Raw genomic sequence first — 20,653 nt, 5'->3', positions numbered from 1 at the left:
GCCCTTTCTACCCCTGCGCTCCCCCTCCCACCCCCCCTCAAACCTATTACAAAGCGGCCAATACATAAATCCTCTGTCCAATATGAACACTGGGCTTGCTTGGCATTTACAACATGCTGTATTGCCATCGGCTGTGGGCCCCAATGTAGTCTGTGGTTTACACATCAGGTTTGAAATCCCTTGTGCCAAATAATAGAAAATGGATGAAAATGTAAAGTATAAACAGTGTTTGGGAAAAATGAAATCCACGCTTTTACATTGCAGTAAATTGTTTAAAAGATCAGCTGTTTGCTGCAAATGTGGTGCCTCGGTGGAGTTGAGAATGATTCCTTTTCATCTTTTATTATTACAGGTTGCGACTATTTCTGTAATCACTTTGGTGCCTGAATTATTACCTTGTTTGTCAATTCTCGGAGAGAAATTACACAGTGCTCTAGATTTGCTCAGTTTACTGAGCGTTCCAGAGGGCCCAGAGCTCTGAAAGTTGCCGAATTCCGTCCCAACTTTGAAGTGCGCTTTTCAAAATGCTGTTCGCCCACAAAATACACAGTCACTACACTTCAAATACACTTGCCTGCAACTCCTGTGAAGTGCTTTGAGACATCCCTCCAAGTGAATTGCGCCGTATCATTTACATTTATATAATATCATTTAGCTCTTTGGGACGTCCTCCCGACGTGAAAGGTGCTCTATCAATATAATTTTGTTGTTATTTTGTTGTTGTAAATTATATATAATTTACAGTATATTCTGTGAAGCGCTTTGAGATGTCTCGAAGACATGATAAGGCGCTATATCAAATGCAAGGATTATTATTATTATTATATCAAATTTAAAGATTATTATTAGTTTGGCAAATTTTATTCAGACCGATTCTGAAATTTATTATGATTATTGTTAGTAATACTGCTATTTAGTATTATTAGTAATAATAATAATTGTGTCTGGCTACTCTGAAATGCAACATAAATGGAGCAAATCGAGACCCAGGTGGACTTTCTCCTTATTTTATGATTTTTGTGTTTTTATATAATTTTTGTGGGTAAATACAACGCATGATGGTGGGGCGTTTACAAACCAGAAATCACTCAGTTTCTACGGCTGATTTAAGCCATTACTTGGTTTCAGCCAGTGCACCATGACAGAGGTAGAAATTGCAACTTGGTCTGGATTGACTCTGTTTCTCTAAGCATTTCAGAGGATCCACATTTGGGTAACAATCGTTCGCACAGTGTTAATGCGAAGCCGGTTCTTTTAAAATCTAAGTCGGAATTCAACAATGTGTCATATTTGCCATTAGATTAACATTTTAAGTGGAATTTTCCTCCTTAATTTGCGTCGGGATTGAAGAATTTTAACCTCGCATTTGATATAGCGCTTTTCACTTTGAGTGGATGTCTCAAGGCCCTTTACAGAATATACAGTAAAGTGTGCCGGCTGTACATGGAAACTTCTGGGGGAACCAAACAAAGTATATTGTGGAAGATACTACCTTATTTCTATCTTTCAGAATTAAAAAAGGCCGACCTAAAACACAGTGAAACAGCTAAAGGCACAATTAGGAGAAAACTAGGAGAGAAATAAAACTTTGGTCACTCAATCCACGCAACAAGCTGTCATGTTTTCCCACAAGTACACAGTCAATCCACTTCACAATATATTCTGTGAAGCGCTTTGAGACATTTCAATGGCGTGATAAGGCGCTATTTCAAAATGCAAGGATTATTATTATTATAAAATAACTATTAATTGATACTAACAATTAATTACAAATACCAGAGATTTCTGAAACTTCTTAGTGTCTTATATTATTATTTTTAAGGTAAAAAAAAAACATTTCATGTGGCTCTGGTGTGATGCTACAATTGTGCTTGCATTCCCCTTTCTGCAGTGATGGCCTTACCAACAAACACCTGGATTACAGGTGAAAAAGGGCAAATCGATAACCGCATAAGACTTAATCCAGATCCCATCAACACCTTGGAATTACCTCAGTGTTTTGTGCCGAAGACTTTGCTTCAGGTTCTGCCGTTCAGCAAAGTCCAATTACAACAAATGACAACGATACAATATGAAGTGAGAAAGGGGAGAAGATTCTAATCTTCTATAGCTTCAGGATCTGCTGCTTTTTCGCCCACAAATATACAGTCAATTCACTTTACAGTATATTCTTTGAAGCACTTTGAGATGTCTAGAAGACGTGATAAGGCACTATATCAAATGCAAGGATTATTATTATTATTAATATTTTCCACGGTACAAGTGACACTGAGTATTTTTCTTCTGAAAGTGCATTAAATGTTGCCTGCAGCAAAGCTTTCTTAAAGAATGATGCTCCGTCTAATTCATATGTCACAGAGATTAGAGGTAATTCTGGAAGCAAAAACAAATCAATCTAGAATGCTATAATTTGTTTTCTTACGGTCCGTGTGCTGAAATGATGATAGGGGGCACAATATTGCCCCTTTAAGTCAATTACCTCCAGCTCTCTTTCATTATATTAATGGACCCGTTTCAGCTAAGCAATAAATCGATTTCTCTGCGAATGATCACACCAACTACCTGAAGAGATGAGGGTGAATCTGGATTGCCTGCAGCAGACCTGGCAATTTCAAAGAGCGACACAAACAGTGAAGCAGAAATAAGTAAAACCAGTAGAAGGAACAATCCTGCCAAGCTGACCTGGGTACCGTTACTTTACGACAATGACTTATTCAAAGACCTCCACTGTTCTTTCCTCCATAGCTTTTCTAAGATGGCAATATTATTAATCCAATTGCAAATTCCTTTGAGTACTGTAATGCTATTCTTAGGACCTATGCAAAGAAGCACGATGAAGGTATTCTAAGCTTCTCTCATAAATAATAATAATAATCCTTGCATTTGATATAGCGCTTTTCACGTCTTCTAGACGTCTCAAAGCGCTTCACAGAATATACTGTAAAGTGAATTGACTGTATATTTGCCAGTTGATTTTGGGTGTAATGCAGTGGAACATATCCAGGAGAGAGAAGTTGGTTTCTCCCGGTGTCCTGGCCAACTTGTAGACCAATTTTATTAGAATTGGTCTACAGGTTTTTGTGGGACGTTGTTGTGTGTAAATTGACTCCTGCATTCGCCTACAAAGAAAGTCATTCCATTTTACAATAAAATCTTATGAAGGGCTTTGACAATGTGATAAGATGCTATATCAATTTTATCTGTTGCAGAAGTAGCAAAACAGTGTAGCCTTTTGATTTATTTGCAAAATTCAGATAATACGTGGTGCAACTGGATATCTGGAAGTTTGTTGTCAGGTAGGACATTTTACATCCAAATGTTATAATTTGGCATCTTGTTGTTTACCAAATTTTACAGCATTACAGGGACATAAGCGTGAAAAAAATACATTCGCAATTTTTCTACATTAGGAAAGGAGCACAAACAGTCCTTTTCTTTGTGAAATATTACATTTGCTGTCAGAATGTATTACGACAGTGAAAATAAATTGACGTGTTTCAAAACTGATTAGAAATAAGCCTCCTTCTCTTACCATCAGGTGCCAGAGCTCTGAATATTAGATGCTTTTTGTTCAACAGCCAGCGAGAGACTGATGAAATGATTCCCCTACGGTCCATTGACATTTCCAGGATCATGAATTCTTTAGTCCTCCCATGTTTTATTTGCAGAGTTGAGGTCCATTGCTGACAAATGGCTCTCTCTCTCTCTCTCTCTACGCCCATTCTCCATCCCACAGGCTTCAGATTCCTTATTATAGAGGTTACGCCAGCCCTGGAACAGCTATTGAGAACTCAATCAATTCTAGCTGTTTTCTTAATGTGTTAAGTGATGGGTATTAGTCAAGGAGCTACCATGACAAACTAAAGTATTAAATATGTTTGTCGGCGGTGCTACCCTTTGATTGAGACATTCTGTGGGCATTTCGTGTTCTTGGTGTCCTGGCCAACAAATCCCCCAAATAAAATTGGTCACTCACTCCATGGCTGTTTGCGGGGCATGACCGAGCGCAAACGTGCCACCGCGTTTCGCCCACAAAATACCCAGTCACTCCACTTTACAGTATATCCTGCGTGGCACTTTGCGACGTCTCAACAACTCGATAAAGCGCTCTATCAAATGCAAGGATTATTATTATTAAATGTAGTTGACCTTTGGCTCTGAAAACAAATCCATCTGACTGCATAAACCATGCCTTTATAAAAACCTGCTGCCACATCGGATTGGAATTCAACATGTCGGTATGTCGTCCAGACCGATACTGCAGTGCAATGCTGGAGGAGCTATAGATGTTGTTGTATTGAATTGCCTTTTGTCAGAAATGCCACCATTTGGTGAAGACAAAATTGGTTCGGATGAAAAAAGACCGAAAAGCTTTAAATACCATACAAGAAATACAACTGCATGATATGAATCGGAGCTTAAAAAGGTGGTATAACTCGCTTGGACTTTAATTTCCTTCATGTTGAGTTACATGTGAAACTCCATTATGGGTCAAGTCCTGTACAATGTAACTGGGAAATGCTTGGTATTCATGAGACATACAGTAATAATAATAACTTCAAGACGTCTCAAAGCGCTTCACAAAATACACTCTAAAGTGAATTGACTGTATATTATGTGGGAGAAACGCGGCAGCCAGTTACACACAGCAGTGTCCCACAAGCAGTCGTGGATTGAGTGACCAATTTATTATTATTATTATTATTCATTCCTTTTTNGAAGGAATTATTACCCCCGGAAAATTGATCCCCCAATTGACCAAGAACTAGGTTCTTACTTACTGCTAGGTAAACTGAGATGTTTGGAGTAAGGAAACTTCCCCAACATTTCGCTCTGCCGGAAATCGAACCAGGTCTCTCGCTTGTGAGGCGAGTGTTCTAACCACTGAGCTACCCACCGATGATGGGCCATGTATTTCTCTGTTATGGAGGACTCATTTACAACATGCACAAATTAGTACATTTGTGTCAAGACAACTGGAGAGCAAACAAACTGGAGAGCAAAGCATAAAGGGCTTCATAGGTAACTATTGTCAAGCGTTGTGACTGATACATTACGTGATCGAAATTTTCCGAACTTATTGAACTTCCAAGACCAAGAACTCCCAGTGCATTGATATGCGCGAATGTCAGTCAATGGTCTGTTTGGAGAATATAAAAAGATCACTGCTGTGACTGTTCTCTCTGTCTTTTGTCACAAGCCTCACAGAGCTTCTTACCGCCCTATTTGTTTTAAGCCAGTACTGTCAGACTGCCTGAGATTTTATTACACCAGGGATCACACTGGTTGTTTGTTCAAGTGGTTGTTTGATGGCCTGTGAAGTCGCTGCCACTTTTGCTGGCCTGTCATAGTTCTATCTGTGAAACGAATGTTGGTTTGCTTGCGTCAGATCAAGTGGCTGAATGTTCTGAGTGAAGTCACTGCTTGCTCGTGCGTCCTTGCAAAGCCTCGGTTTGTAGGTTGATTTGTTTCAAAATGGAATAGGGGTGACTGCTAGAGAGGAGACAGTTGGGAGTGTTTAAAAGAGAAATGGATATTCACGGGCGGTGGAAACAACAACTTACATTTATATAAGCTCCTTTTGCGCAGGATAATGTCTCAGAATGCTTCACAAGGCCTGGGTCAGACCCCAAGTAAAACAGAAAGGTGACGTGGTGAGAGAAAGGGGAAGTAACCAAAGGCGTGGTTGAAGAGGTAGACTTTTAGACAGTATTTAAAGATAGAGAGTGAGGGCGAGATTCAGGGATAGGGGAAGGAACTCCAGAGGTGAGAGCTGTGGTAGATGAAGGCTCAACCAGGGTATTTATACGTGATGGTGAGAACCTGAAAGTTGATCCATTGAGATACAGGGAACCATTGGATCTATTCCAAAGACTGGGGTGATGGGCATGGGAAGCTTAGTGCAGATGAATCGAACCCAGGTCCTCTCGCTTGTCAGACAAGTTCTCTAACAACTAAGCTACAGCACTTTATGTTTGACCTGTGGATGTCATGCTCCAGTATCTGCATTTATTCATTGTATAGAAATATGGAGAATTTTTAAAAAATGTTACCAGTACAAAACCACATCACGGAACATAAATCATAATCCCATTCCTGCCGTGTTCCTGCTCTTATAAACCACTGAACCATAGAAACCTGTAATGGATAATAATAATAATGTTTTCATTTAACATAGCGCCTTATGTTGCTGCCACGTCTTAAAACGCTTCACAAGAATTACTCTGAAGTGGTGTGACTGTTGTGTGTTTTGTATTTTAATAAATGTCTTCAAACTGATAGCCTATCATACAACTTGACAGGGGTACACAGAAAATTGTGTAATAATCATTTTGCCATAATAGAGATTTGTATGTTAAATACTGCAGTCATAAAACACTGTAATTCAAATTAATTGGCTACTCATTTCATTGTTGTTTATGGGGCGTTGCTGGTGCAGATTACATCCTACATGTTTCCGTGTAACATTCAATTTAATTTTTAATCAATTATATTTGGTAAAGTGCTTCAAGACTTAATTTTATGTGAAAGACGCTACATAGATACATGCTACGCTTATGATAGCGAAGCGTTTGTTTTATCTCATCTGACATAAAAAATGGCAGTTAATGCTCTATGTAACTACAGGATTGCTGGAAATTGGTAGAAGCAAATAGCCGACTTTATAAATAAACAGCAAATATAATTGGATTCTCTCCTGAAAACGTCACTGTTGGCCCTACTTGCCTTAATTTATTGATATGAATAATCATAGTGTGTTCCAGCCAGTTAATAGTCTTGCTCTTTATCTTCATCAGTAGAAGTCATCATTGCTTACAGATACATTTTGACAGCATCCCAAAAGTAAGGGCACAAATTCCTCTCTGCAAATATAGTGGACCAGGATGCTGCAATGCCATATGACAGTTCAATCAAAGTGATTTGCTGTAGCAAATTTGGTTTGCTCAGTTGCCCAGCTGATAGTTCATGCCTAAAATCACACATAATGTTGACAGTGAATTGATGCTGTAGGGGTCTAACTGGAGTCAAAATAGCAGGTAATGGAAAGAAAAACTAGATATCAATAACGGGGTCAATTGTGCAATGTTTCTTAAATGATTTCTTAATTAAGAAATGGGGAAGTTCCAGTAACCAGAGTTCGGCCACATACATCAAATGAATCCCTAAAATGGGTTGAGTTGGAAGGATTGTAGTGTCGGCCTAGACTGAGAGCTCGAAATTCCAATGTGGGGCTTGAATTCACAGCCTTCCGAGACAAGAATGCTACCAACTGAGGCAAGCCGTCACACAGATTTCAATCCAATTTCCCAGTCTTCAACTTCCTTCTAAAAATCTAACATGTGGAACTTTTAAGAATTGCCTTTCGAAAAGAAGCGTCAATGATATCCACTGGAGAGCCCTCATCAACTGGTCCAAATACGTGTGAAGAGCTCCACTACCTGGCATCGAACACTGCTAAAATGTTAGGATGATTAAGGAGCTGTGCATGCACCCAGCTGTTCAAGGACATTAAAACCCTCACTGGCTGTCTAAGAGATCGCTCAGAAATGTTGAAACTCATTAGCTGACAGAGTGACATTAGAAACCAGGCTAATGCTGCAGCCTATCACATCAAATCAATTGTGAAACCCCTTTCCTGGAGATAACATGAGGAGCAGAACTCAAAGGCAACTTTTAACATTGCTCTGACACAGAGACCTCATTAATTTGTCGCAGACAATGTTAGGACATTCGATCTTGCACTGCAATCAACCCATAATGTCGCCCTCTAGAGTTCATGGCAAATCCATTTAATATCAGCTTCTAGTGGCTCCCACTTCCACATGTATGCGGATTTCACCCAACTCTACCTTTCCTCCTCTACCCTCAACTCCATGACCCCCGATGTACTGACAGCTGCCTGTCCGACATCGAGTCCTGGACGAGAGATAACTTTCTCCAGCTCAACGTGCGCAAAACTGAGGCCCTCCTGATTGGCTCGCGTCAGCGCCTCCGCACCTCAGGCGCTGACACCATCAGCATCCAAGGCTGCACTCTCCACCTCTCAAAGCCAGTCAGGAACCTCGGCGTTCTGTTCGACCCTGAGCTGTCCTTTCTCCCTCACATCCGCGCCACAACTGGCACCGCCTTCCATCACCTCCGGAATGTCGCCAGACTACGGCACTACCTCACCCCTCACGCTGCTGAAACTCTGGTCCACACCTTTATCACCTCAAGGCTGGACTATGGGAACTCTCTCCTCGCCGGCCTTCCCGGCACCTCCCTCCACACTGCAGGTCATTCAGAACTCTGCAGCTCGTGTACTGTCCCGCACCAGACACCGCGACCACATCACTCCCACCTCCCCTCACCCTCCCCTCGCCTCGCTCGCCTCCACTGGCTCCCCATCCCCAGAGGATCGAATTCAAGATCCTCATCCTCACCTACAAGACCATTCATGGCCTCGCTCCCTCCTACCTCTCCAACCTACGATCCCCCTACCTACCTGCCCGTACCCTCCGTTCCTCTGGCTCCGGTCTGCTCCACATCCCCCGCCCCAACCGCCCTACCATCGGTGGCCGGGCCTTCAGCCTCTCAGCCCCGAGGCTCTGGAACTCTATCCCCCAGTGCCTTCGCCGCTTCCTCCCTTTCCTCCTTCAAGGCCGGTCTCAAGACCTTTCTCTTTGACCGTGCCTTCAGCTCCCCTCTCGACTCTCTACCCCCTCCTCGCTCCTCCCTTCCCTCCCCTCACCCTGACCATTCTCCCCCTTGCTCGGGTCCTGACCTAACTGTACAGCGCCTTGGGACGTCCTCCCGACGTGAAAGGCGCTCAATAAATGGAATCTTGTTGTTGTTGTTGTAGTGTAGAAAGCCCTCCGAAACATATCAGCTGGTAAATCTTTACAGACATCCACACACCGAATGCCAGTTTTGTACGAGCGGCAAGCATTCAACTAGCAAAATTCCATTAGGAAGATGAACTTTCCTTGATTCCTAACCGAGAACTGTTCTCAGTAGGACATATCATGGATGAACGGGGTATCAAGATGTTAGTGTAAAAATTACACGCCTGAGTGCGGGCTGGAAATTATAATTGGACTTGAAGTACAACAACAACAACTTGCATTTATATAGCGACCTCACGAGGGGTAGTTGGAGCTGTAGCTGGAGAGCTTGACAGTGGCGGAACCTGACCCCAAGCCAGAGGGAGGGGGGAGGTGATCGTAAGCACGATCAAAAAGGAAAGTCGGTAAGCGGGATTTCAAAGTGGGGCGGGAGGGGGCAAGGCGGAGGGATTGAGGGAGGGAGTTCCAGAACTTCCGGGTATAGTGGCTGGAAGCACGGCCGCCAATGGTGAAGCAGAGGGGGCGAGGGACGATCAGGAGGCCGTAGCCGGCCGAGCGGAGGCAGTGGGGTGGTGGAGTGGGAGGTAAGCAATTCGGATGGGTAGGGAGGTACGAGGGCCTTAAGGAAGGTACAGGTCAGCCACGATCTTATAGAATGGCGGAACAGGCTTGAGAGGCTCACTGGCCTACTTCTGTTTCTATGTTTCTAAACTGTTTGTTTGGCTGGTACTTGTGTCTCTGTGCATGTGTGTGCGTGTGTGTTTCAGCACACACACACACGCACACTTACACACACAAAAAAAATCATTGCACAGAAACAGTTTTGATACAACTTCACCACTGTCCAATATTGCCTTTTGCGCCGAGCTTTTCTGTGACCGAGTGTTCATCTCCACGACTTCCTTCTGGACTGAACTGGAATTTTAATTTCATGCTCTAGATGTTCCATTCGAACACACAGCGAGTTTCCTCAATTGTGACCAAGATATCAGCATGGTTTACAACAGGGATTGAAATACCGAGCTGTACTGGTTGCACTCTCAAAAACAATATTCCCTTGGGAAAAAAACCACAAGCGATTCGCCATCAGTTGGAGAGAACACAAACAATAGTCCGACTGGATCTTTTGAACACCTTCTAATTTCAGCAAGAGAGGTCGCATCTGATGCATTTATCAGAATGACATCTCAGTCATCGAGCAAAAAGGCAATTATTTGAATCCAATCTCGAGCCAAAGAGGTGTCTAAAATGGTTTAGGACTTGTAAACCAGATGAATAGATTTAAACAAAATGCCTGCAGGATAACAGTAACCTATTATATTTTCTACTGCTTTCCTACTGTGATCAATACAACTACGTAACAGTTTGAGAGCAAAGATCAAACTGAGCCAATATGGTTCACAGCAACTCTCCTCTAAAGTTGCCGGAAAATAAAGCTGGGTAAATTGTTTGGGTAAAAGCACAACTTATCATAACTTCAAAGAGTAATGCTCATAAGCCATTTTTTTTGTAAAAAGGAATATATAATATGTAGAAATGTCCAAGAAAGGAGAGAAAAAAGTAATAGACTATGAAAAATCACTATGAGACGAAGGAGTAAAATTCTGTTGTTTTGTAATGCATCCCTTGTGTTAATTAGCACCATTTGTTATCTATATTATGAGTCACCCAACATCCATGGGAAAGCTGGAACCATTGGTAATAAATTGACGATTCATTGAGAAATATCTCATAAAAACTCAACAATAGGTTCGCTGAAATTCATTGACCAAACGTATCTGTTCGCATTTGTATATTGCAAACTGCTAACAAATCAACGATACATGTTTGTAGGCGCACACTTGGCTATTTCTTGTCTGACTCCATCTAAATTCCATGTGCGCTGGAATCTGATGGCGTTTCTGTTGGTTAAGTTTGTGCTACGAAAATGGTCGACACACTATTCCAAATGCATCACAGATTTTCTCATCTATAATGTATCGCGACAACCTCCATTCCCCTTTCCCCTGGTCCCCAAAAAGCACTAAAGCATTAAATACTTCTGCGCTAACCCTGTCTGCTCTAATCGTACCTAACAGTCAGAATTACCTTTGCAGTTAACATTCATAATGCATTAACTTACAAGATTTGTCAAAATTATTCAACCTTAAGTAGCCTCATACTGGGAGTCAAAACAGTAACTTGCATTGATATAGCGCCCTCCATGCCAGGCAGGGTCTCAGAGCGCTTAACGATGGTGAAGCCCAATGCCGAGCCAGGGGGAGGAGGAAGGTGACCGGACACACGGTCGAAGAGGAAGGTCTTCAGGCGCAACCTGAAAATGGGGAAAGTGGGGGCAAGGCGAAGGGATTGAGGGAGAGAGTTCCACAGCTTCGGGGCGTAGTGGCTGAAGGCACTGAGTCCTTCCAGAACAAGAGAAAGATTGGAGCTCGGAGAAGAACAGTGAAAAGCAGAGAAACAAGAAAGCCAGTTGTTACAGCAAGAACAGAAAAGGGTTGCCAATTACCTGTGCATTTTTTAACACGGCTTCCTCGCTTAAATCCGTGTCGGCTCAGCTTGCAGTTGAAGTTTGCCTCCCAGAATTCTGCAAACCAGATGTTTCGTCTATTGTTCTCTAGGGTTCGACTCATGAAGTATTTATCGAAACCTGCAAGGAACGCAAGTGTGGGACATTCGTTAATGCCTTCACATTGCCACGGTTGATAGTTGAGTGTATTATAGCGCGATGTCTAATGGGATTGCTCAATAAGGAAATTGGAAGTGCAGTACATCAAACCAACTCTGCTCCGATGCTTTCACCCACAAAAACAGTCTCTGCATTTTACAATATATCTTGTGAAGCACTTTGGGACGTCCTCCTGACGTGAAAGGCACTATACCAATTGCATAATTATTATTATTAATTTTGGGGGGAATTTCTTGTCGGTCAGTGTGACATAATCCTTGGATTTGATATGGTGCCTTTCACGTCGGGAGGACGTCTCAAGGCATTTTATGGGATTTGCTGCATTTGATCCTTGCACTTGAATGGAGCAAAAGCACACGGTGAATAACAATACATATTGCCAGCTCAGAAAAATGACTGTGGAAATTCCAAGATTAAATGGCGTCTTAAGAATCTGTGTTGACATGCCGCGCGTATATCCCTGTGCCTCTTTCATTCACATCTTCCTTTCACCTGAATAGAAGAAATGGGAGCGTAGCTCTATGGCTTTCAGGACTGAGCACTGACATTTCAGTCAGTATGATATAGGTGCATATTAGACATGAAAAATTGATTCAGTTTCCATACTGTGCAGTATGAAGCTACAATACATTACCATTCACTGTCAGGCCTAAAGCAGGACAGAATACTAATCTGAGGAGTTCCTAAGGCAAAACTGTGCCACAATATACATCCAGTATCATGAATTTTTGATACATCCATGCCCTTGTGTAGTCCCAATTCAATACACTGTCCCTAATTAGACCCACATTCACTAGTATGAATGTCCAGTGCATCTGGGAAGTAACGAAGCATTCGACTCAAACCAGAAAGAAGTTTCTCCCAGTGGCCTGTCCAACACTTCCCCCACCCCACCCCCCCACCCACTCCCACGAAACGCGGCAGCCAATTGCACTCAGCAGTATCCCACAAACAGTCATGGATTGAGTGACCAATTTTATTATTTTTTGAAGGGATTATTACCCTCAGAAAAGCAATCCGCCAATCGACTATCAAGCAGGTTCCTACTTACTGCTGGGTAAACAGAGGCATGTGGAGTAAGGTAACTTGCCCAATGTTTCTCCCTGCCCGGGAATCGAACCCTCTCGCTTGCGAGGCAAGTGCTCTAACCACTAAGCTACAGGACTCCAATTAGACATATTGTCAGGACTAGGCATGAAGCATGGCCATTTGGACAGGGCACCAAATGGTCCCCATTAAACTGTATCTCCCCCAACCCCAAGTCAGCACCTTCAGCAGAAGATTGCAAACAGATGGAGTGGACAGAGGCTGTGAAAGATCCCATTTTATTGACATGTGACTTCTTGTATGTCACTCGCCATTTTATTCATTTCCTGTCACCAGTGTAGGCATGTTAAATGGTATTCATGTCACCCAACATTTGATTGATGGCTTAAACTGCTGCTGACAGCAAACATACACACAAAAAAACAGGAACGCCAAAAATGGAACGTTATTGGACTGCAATAAACTGAACACAAAATTAAGCTATCGAAAAATCCCTTTGAATTCAGCAATCTGAATATGTTTCCTCTTGAGGCCTCTGCGAGTGACACAATTAATTTAATTCCAAATTAGTGCTGGATTATGAAGTGATTTGTGCTGTAGACTAATGCCAAATGGGACCAGAGTGGAAACCATTGAAATGCATTTCATCTCGAAAAGCACACGATTGGCAAAACGGAAAGACTCACAAAGTCCCATCAGAATTGGTCAGATTCAAACCCGGGGCCCAGAGGTGAAAGCATTCAATCCGATTGCACTACATCGTTGCCTCATTAAAATGTTTAAGAATTTAAGATATTATTCAAATAGCATTAAATATTAATAGAAGCAGACACTGAATTCCTAATATTTTGTCAACTGTGAAACACTAAGCAACAGATAATGTTGTGTGTGTAGTTTGATCCTAAAAAAGTGAGTTTTCTGAGTTAATCTTGGGTAATCAATTTGGCTAATTGCAAGTTGGATTAGGGTTGTTCTTTCCTGTATATATAACATTAATGCTTCCTTATTTGGTGTCAAGATTCTCTTTGAGTAGTTGCAGTGCTGTTGACTGTTCAGAACATAAAACATGGTTAGAGGGGAGAAAATGTGGTCATACAGTGGATTCACTTTACAGTATATTCTGTGAAGCGCTTTGAGACGTCTCGAAGACACAATAAGGCGTTATATCAAATGCAAGGATTATTATCATTATTATATTCAACCAGAAGTTCCCTTTTTCTGTGCTGTTATTTCGGTATTAGCAAGTGTGTCGTCGATTGACCTATCCTAGCAGAGAAAGATTTCAGCGGAGCTCAAGGCAGACTACAACAACCATTACGTGAAAGATACTGCAAATTAATTGATTGCAGGAGACATTAACCTGGTGTTATTACCAATTCACTTTGTGTCCAATGACAGAAAGTTGCTTAGAACCTTGGAATTGAAATCTCGATTGCTGTACGACCCAGGGTATTGTTGTAGATTGATGGTAACAGTAGACGAGTAGAGTGGTACTCAATTGTTTCGAAAACTGCATGATATGCCTCAGGGATGAAGTTTAACAGTTGTCTTTAATCGACCACAACCAAGAGAAGTGAGCGAGGAAAGGAACTCAGCAAATCCAGTGCAAATGCATGAATGTTGCACATCAAGTTTTAGGGCAGCTCCAGATTGGCAGGAAAGAGAAAAGTGCAGGAAAGGTTCAATTGCCTTGAGATTTTATTGGAAAGACAAACAAATGAATCAATCCGTGAGACTGAAGACTCAAACTCAGCTGTTTTACGGGCCACACTGTGAGGCCTAAATTTCTGATCGAAAATTGAAGGCTTCTTTAGCTGTTAGTAATAATTCCCCAGTTCAGTGAGCAAAGGCTATTTGCTGAGTCAAAAAAGTTTTTTTTACGCAGTGGTTCAAGAGGTAATTTATTTTTAGGTAAATACTGTAATACATCTTACTTACACAATGAATATTAGTGCCATTAAGAAAATGGATTTGAAATCGATTCTTCCAGAAATAAATGTTGGCTGTGTCTATCTTGCCTGTTGTCCTTCAGATGAGATGTTAAACCAAGGACCTGTCTGCCTGTTCTGCGCTGGGGCATTAAAGATCCCATAACATTATTGCGAAAGAGAAGGACATTTCTCCCGGTGTCCTTGCCGACAAACCTCTAGATCTAGGATGTCAGACTGACACAGTTGATAGCACTCAAGCCTCCAAGTCAAAAGGTTGTGGATATAAACCCTACAAACCCATATAATCTAGGCTGACACTCAAATGCAGCGGTGGGAATGCCATCCTTCAGATGAGACATTAGATCGAGGTTCTGTTCAGGTGGACGTTAAAGATCCCATGGCACTGTTTGGAAGGGAAGACCTTTACAGGGCAGTTGGTGACGTGACAGCCACCTTGAACCTCGAACTCCAGGTCCGAGTTCCAGTGCAGTGTAACAGCCTTACTCAGCACCAGCTGCTTAATCCAGGTCCTCACGTGAGGGGCCTTGTCAAATAGACGCTGGGAAGCAGACTCCGTCTCCAAAGAAAAGGAAGTTTCTCTCAGTGGTTAACAATCCACCAGATAAATTGGATTTCATGGCTGTTGGGCTGCGCTCACCTGCAAATATGAAGTTACTACACTTTACAGTTTAGTCTGTGGAGCAATTTGAGATGTTTTCCTGTTTTGAAAGGCGTTGTACTGTCAAGGATTGTCATTATATTAGTATTATTATTATAATTTCTTGCGAAGTGTTTTGAGACAATCTGACCTCTGCAAATTGGACTGGGGACTGTTGCAATTGCAAAGCGAGGATTGAAAGTCAGTGAACCAAAGGTAAAAAAAAAAAGTTCCAGCGAGAGAAAATAAATTACATCAAGAGATGAGGAGTACAGAGAAAGGGAGGAGAAACTAGAAGAAAGAACATTGTGAAAGAGAATGACAGGCAACGAAAGCAAAGAGCAAGTGACTGGCAGGGCAGACAGACAGGTGGCAGAGTTGTGGCATTAGAGTGCTGTTCAGCTCTGTGGTCAAAGAGGTTGGATTGGGAACCTGCCAATTGCCGTCTTAGACAATAACATGTGCGCCCAGCAAGCTGGAACAAAAACAGGTGCACAATATCAGGCAAAGGATGAATGACTGTTGTAATCCCAAGGCTCAAGTGGTTTGTAAATGTTTTTCATTTTAGAGCTAGATTGACTTTTCTCCTTTGACTTGCTCCCCACTCTGTTATTTTGTATAAGTCAGTGGACCTTTTGTGCAATGTTCTTCAAAACAAGATGACCAGGTTGACACAGCGCACCCAGTGCCTGAATGAGATGCATAACTGTGCCCTCGGTTACGCTCGCCTCAATGGTAACATGTTTCAGTGAGATCTGCTTTACATAATCCTTTTATTCAATTTTGAGCTTTGTTTGGAATGAAAGTGTGTATTAAAGCTGTATTTAAAATAAGTCACATGAGGTGCTAATCTACGCAAAACATACACAAGTGGTTGTATTTAAAATCAGTGCACAGCTCAAGTGATGCCATCCGTTGCGATTTATCTCCCACAAGAGCCAATTCTGTGAGGAAAAACCCAATCTGAGCAATGGCTAACAGGCAAATCATACTCTATCTCACTACACTGTGGGAGTGAATGCAATGAGTGAGACTTTCTACAGATGACAAATTAAATAATAATAATAAATAATAAAAATAATAATCCTTGCATTTGGTATAGTGCCTTATCACGTCATCGAACCGTCTCAAAGTGCTTCACAGAATATACTCTAGCATGGAGTGATTGTGTATTTCTTGGGCAAAATGCGACAAGCAATGTTTGTGCACAGCAATGCCCCATAAACATCCATGGAGTGAGTGACCAATTTTATTAGGGGGATTTGTTGGCCAGGACACCAGGAGGAACTTCCTTCTCTTTTCGAATGGTGCCATGGGATCTTTATTGTCTACCCAAACAAGCAGACCTCAGTTTAATGTCTCAGCCAGAGATTTAACCTCCTACAATGCAACACCCCCCTATGCTGCATTGGAGTGTCAGCATAGACTATGTACTTCCAAACGCCTGAGTTTGCAGGATCTTCCAGCTATGATTCTAGCTCATGAACCTCTTTGCTTTGCTGTTGTGTTTTACAGGATACCTCAGTGAAAAAGACATGTCTTCAAAGAAATAATAAAGCACGATTAGATTTACTGATTATGTCAGTTCTGGTTGAGTGCAACAACACAAAATAACACTGAACACATAAAAGATAACAGTCACATCCACAGAATCAAAGTTGTAAATTTGCTTCAAGAGCACAGGAATCTTTTACAGCCTTTAGGGTAACATTTGCAGAACTCCTTAAATGTTTTAAAGATTGCTCCACAGAAATGTTTACTCTGAGTTTACTTAAAACATCTTCGCTGAAGTCTTGTGCTAAAATATGGAGCTGCAAACCTTTCAGGTTCTTAGCCTGGTCACCAGGGTAAAGGATAAATTGGCATCATCCACTCTTCCTCTAATGCCGCTGTGATCCTACTACCATAGCCAAACCTTTCGATAAGCAAACACTAGCCTGCTTCATGTCCACCTTCTGCTCTGCCCCCACCATCAGTGAGTAAGGTTCCAACCATTCTCCTCGTTACTCTACAGGGTGTCCCCAAAAGCCTCTTACCCCCTATTACAGAACAGTGATGTACGACAACAGAAGAGCTAAAACAAGCTGCCGGAGATGCATTTTGCCTCGTTATAGAAGATGTGACACCAAACTTGGCGGCAGATCATTATCTGCCATGAAAATAATGGAGCTCACATACAAAAATACATTCAAACATACTGAATACAATTAAGAATTTCTAAACACACAATTATCATCATTCCTCCACATGCTTTTGATCAGCGTACTTTGGAGAGAGAAAAAAAATGGGGGTACTGGGTCACGATAAAAGTGTAAGCATTTCATGGACATGTTTTAACTGCAGAGCAATCACTCTGAGTGCGGGAAATTAGGCTCGGAGACAGGAGGTAAGGGAACAACCTACGTTCAAGCTGCGGCTCTGGTCAGGCCCTGTTCTCAGCCACACTGATCGCAGGCTGCAGGTCAGGGAAGAGAAAAAGGGAAAGAGCTGAGGAGAGAGTCACATTTGGTGGTTGGAATGGCTCCCGGCAGCTGATACAGGGGCCGTGAATAGCAGTCTGACTGCCTCACCTCCACTCAACAAAGTTGTGTAGTTCTGCACAACTCAGAGATCAACTTAAAGAAAAGCGATCAAGCACAGCGATTGGAGACGATAGAACCGTCGGTACAAAATTCTCTGCTGGGTTATAATTATTAGTCGAACCTCTCGGAAGGAGAACCTGTGCTTTAAACAAGATAAACAAAAAAAAAGGTTTCTTTACATTCTGTTGTCTATTCAGTTAAAAACCACAGCAGCAACAACTTGCATTTACATAGTGCCCTTCACTCAGGGAACTTAACAGTGCCGGAGCCTGACTCCGAACCGGGAGGAGGTGACTGTAACCACAGTCGAAGAGGAAGGTCTATATTTGTTTTGTATCACATAGAAAGAAAGAGAACAAAGCGGTTGTTAGAAAGAAGTTGCGTCCTCTCACCTTGGAGTGAAACCCGCTTGGGAAGGATGGTGATTGCTCCCTCAGCCACCGCCTCCTGTCGTAACACCGGCGTGACCTTCGAACCCCAACTGTCGGATCCAACCCACAGAAAGTGGCCGGTCAGATTGGCTTTCTTCGTGGCCTCCAGCACTCGCCTGGACACAGAGCAAGAAACGGGAAAGAAATCGACTTTAAATTCAGGTTCGGCAGAAGCAAAAGGGGACACATGGGGACGCGCAGAAAATTGACCAGCCGCACTCCGAGAAGTAATTCACAGAAAGAACCACGACCTTTTACTTGACAGGCAGGTTGTTGATGATTCCCTGGGGAAAAAAAAATATCTTGTTGCTAACGCTGAGAGCCATTTCACTTAATCATTATTAATCCTGTTCTATTTCGCCTCATCTTCCCTATAAATAGCACGTTATGATTTGTTAATATCGTCCTTCAGGGAAAGAATGGAGACTCAAAGGCAATCTTGCATTTCGGGTGGAGGGGTTTGGGGGAAGGTTTAATTAGGTTGTGGTAATTAATTAAACATTAGGAAATCAACGTGCACAATTTTCCATGAGAAATGTTTCCCTGTTGCTTATTTTGTTTGGTTTCTCCCTATGTGCAGAAAGCTAAGTCATGCATGCCACACAGCATAGCCAAAACATTTTGAAATCACATAGTTTGCTTCACATATGGCTTCACAGATTTAACGTAAAAAATTTTCTTTTAGGTGGACAAAACATTGGTTCCTCCGAAGCACCTTTCACTTGATGCTTAGGGAGAAGGGTGATGCACTGAGTTTTGCTGGTAAGTTTGGCAATGGGGGTCTAAATCACAGGAATAATAATAATAATAATCCTTGCATTTGATATAGCGCTTTTCACGTCAGGAGGACGTCCCAAAGCGTTTCACAGAACACACTGTAAAGTGAATTGACTGTATATTTGTGGGCGAACGCGGCAGCCAATTGCACACAGCAATGTCCCACAAACAGTCGTAGATTGAAAATGACCAATTTATTATTGTTTTTGGTTTTTGGAGGGATTATTATTAGGCTCTGTGTGGAGTAAGGAAACTTGCCCAAGGTTTCGCCCTCTGCCTGGAATTGAACTCAGGTCTCTCGCTTGCAAAGCGAGTGCTCTAACCACTGAGCCACAGGACTCCACAATAGGATTTGCAAATAAGGAATAAGGAATGTCCCTGGATAATAATAATATATAATAATCCTTGCATTTGATACAGCGCCTTATCACGTCTTCTAGATGCCTCAAAGTGCTTCACAGAATATACTGTAAAGTGAATTGACTGTGTTTTGTGGGCGAAGCACGGCAGCCAATTGCACACAGCAGTGTCCTACAGTCATGGATTAAGTGACCAAATTATTATTATTTTTTTGTTGCTGTTGTTGAGGTATTACCCCCAAATAAGCAATCCGCCAATCTGACTAACAACCGGGTTCCTACTTACTGCTAGGTAAACAGAGGCGTGCGGAGTAAGGAAACATGCCCAACATTTCGCCCTGCTTGGAAATCAAACCCAGGAGCTCTTGTTTGCAAGGTAACTGTTGTAACCACTGAGCTACAGGACTCCATTGAGCCTCAGGCTCACCACCTGGAACACTGCTTTGATTCTGACAACAACAACAACTTGCATTTATATAGCGCCCAAAGGGTACTGTCTCGGAGCGCTTAGACCTGGTTTCTCTGAAGTTGGATCCTGGCCAAAGGAAACTCTCACCGCTCAACTCAACATGCCCTTTAACGCAGGTCAGGCCTGAGAATATCCTGATGCCTCCAGGATGTAAATCCTTACATATCCTATTGTGAGGTTTCCCAATCATAAACTCACATTGCCGGACTGCACTAAACGCACCATGGCACCAAGCTTCGCTGCTTAAACACTGATAAATTAGACAGAATTTCAGTCATTAACTCATTTGATGTTAAATCTCAACTTGAACCAAGCTGGATTCCACAGGTCAAATCCAAGTGAAAAGAGAAACTTAGAGAAATGGTTTTCTTCTAGAGAGCCTCTAACACAGACCTGCTGCACATCCCTGACCACTCCACACTGTTGGATGTCCATGCCTTTAGCAACCATTATCCCAAACCTCTGGAACTCCTGCCTCAATACCTCCTGCCTCAGCCCCTCTTTATCCATCTTCAAACCCACCCTAAGATCTACCTCTTCGACAGCTCCTATGGTCATCTCCTCACTACCATTTCTCCCTTGCTCATGCAAGAAGGGAACCATATAAATTCAAGTTGTTGTTGTTACAGATACGTGTATGTGTGTATATCAGGCCCATCCGCGAGACTCGAAAATTGACTTGATGTCTGGCCAGCCGCATGACACAAATCTCAGGCTCCACACTATCTGGTTTCCTGTGCGACTCAATGCTACCCTGTACACGATTCGGAGAGTCAAAAGACTGCAGGCAAGAGCATGCACTGGTCAGTGTGACTGAGACAATATCATTTGCTGCACTTGTTTAAAACACTTTATTCAGATTGGCCTTCTACCTGTAACAAGGATATA

At 42.3% G+C, this 20,653-nt stretch overlaps 1 protein-coding gene across 1 annotated transcript in view; it reads right to left on the bottom strand.

The window, feature by feature from the left end:
• Window positions 1-20,653, bottom strand: part of LOC103179169 (metabotropic glutamate receptor 4) — a 227,044-nt gene that overhangs the window by 134,764 nt on the left and 71,627 nt on the right. The window contains 2 exon segments of the mRNA XM_007894301.2: window positions 11,332-11,472; window positions 18,122-18,276. Of these exon segments, the coding sequence (XP_007892492.2) occupies window positions 11,332-11,472; window positions 18,122-18,276 (296 nt within the window).

This window comes from Callorhinchus milii, unplaced genomic scaffold (genome assembly GCF_018977255.1).
Source record: "Callorhinchus milii isolate IMCB2004 unplaced genomic scaffold, IMCB_Cmil_1.0 Scaffold19, whole genome shotgun sequence".
Classification (NCBI taxonomy): domain Eukaryota; kingdom Metazoa; phylum Chordata; class Chondrichthyes; order Chimaeriformes; family Callorhinchidae; genus Callorhinchus; species Callorhinchus milii.
This window is presented reverse-complemented; position numbering and strand designations above follow the sequence as displayed.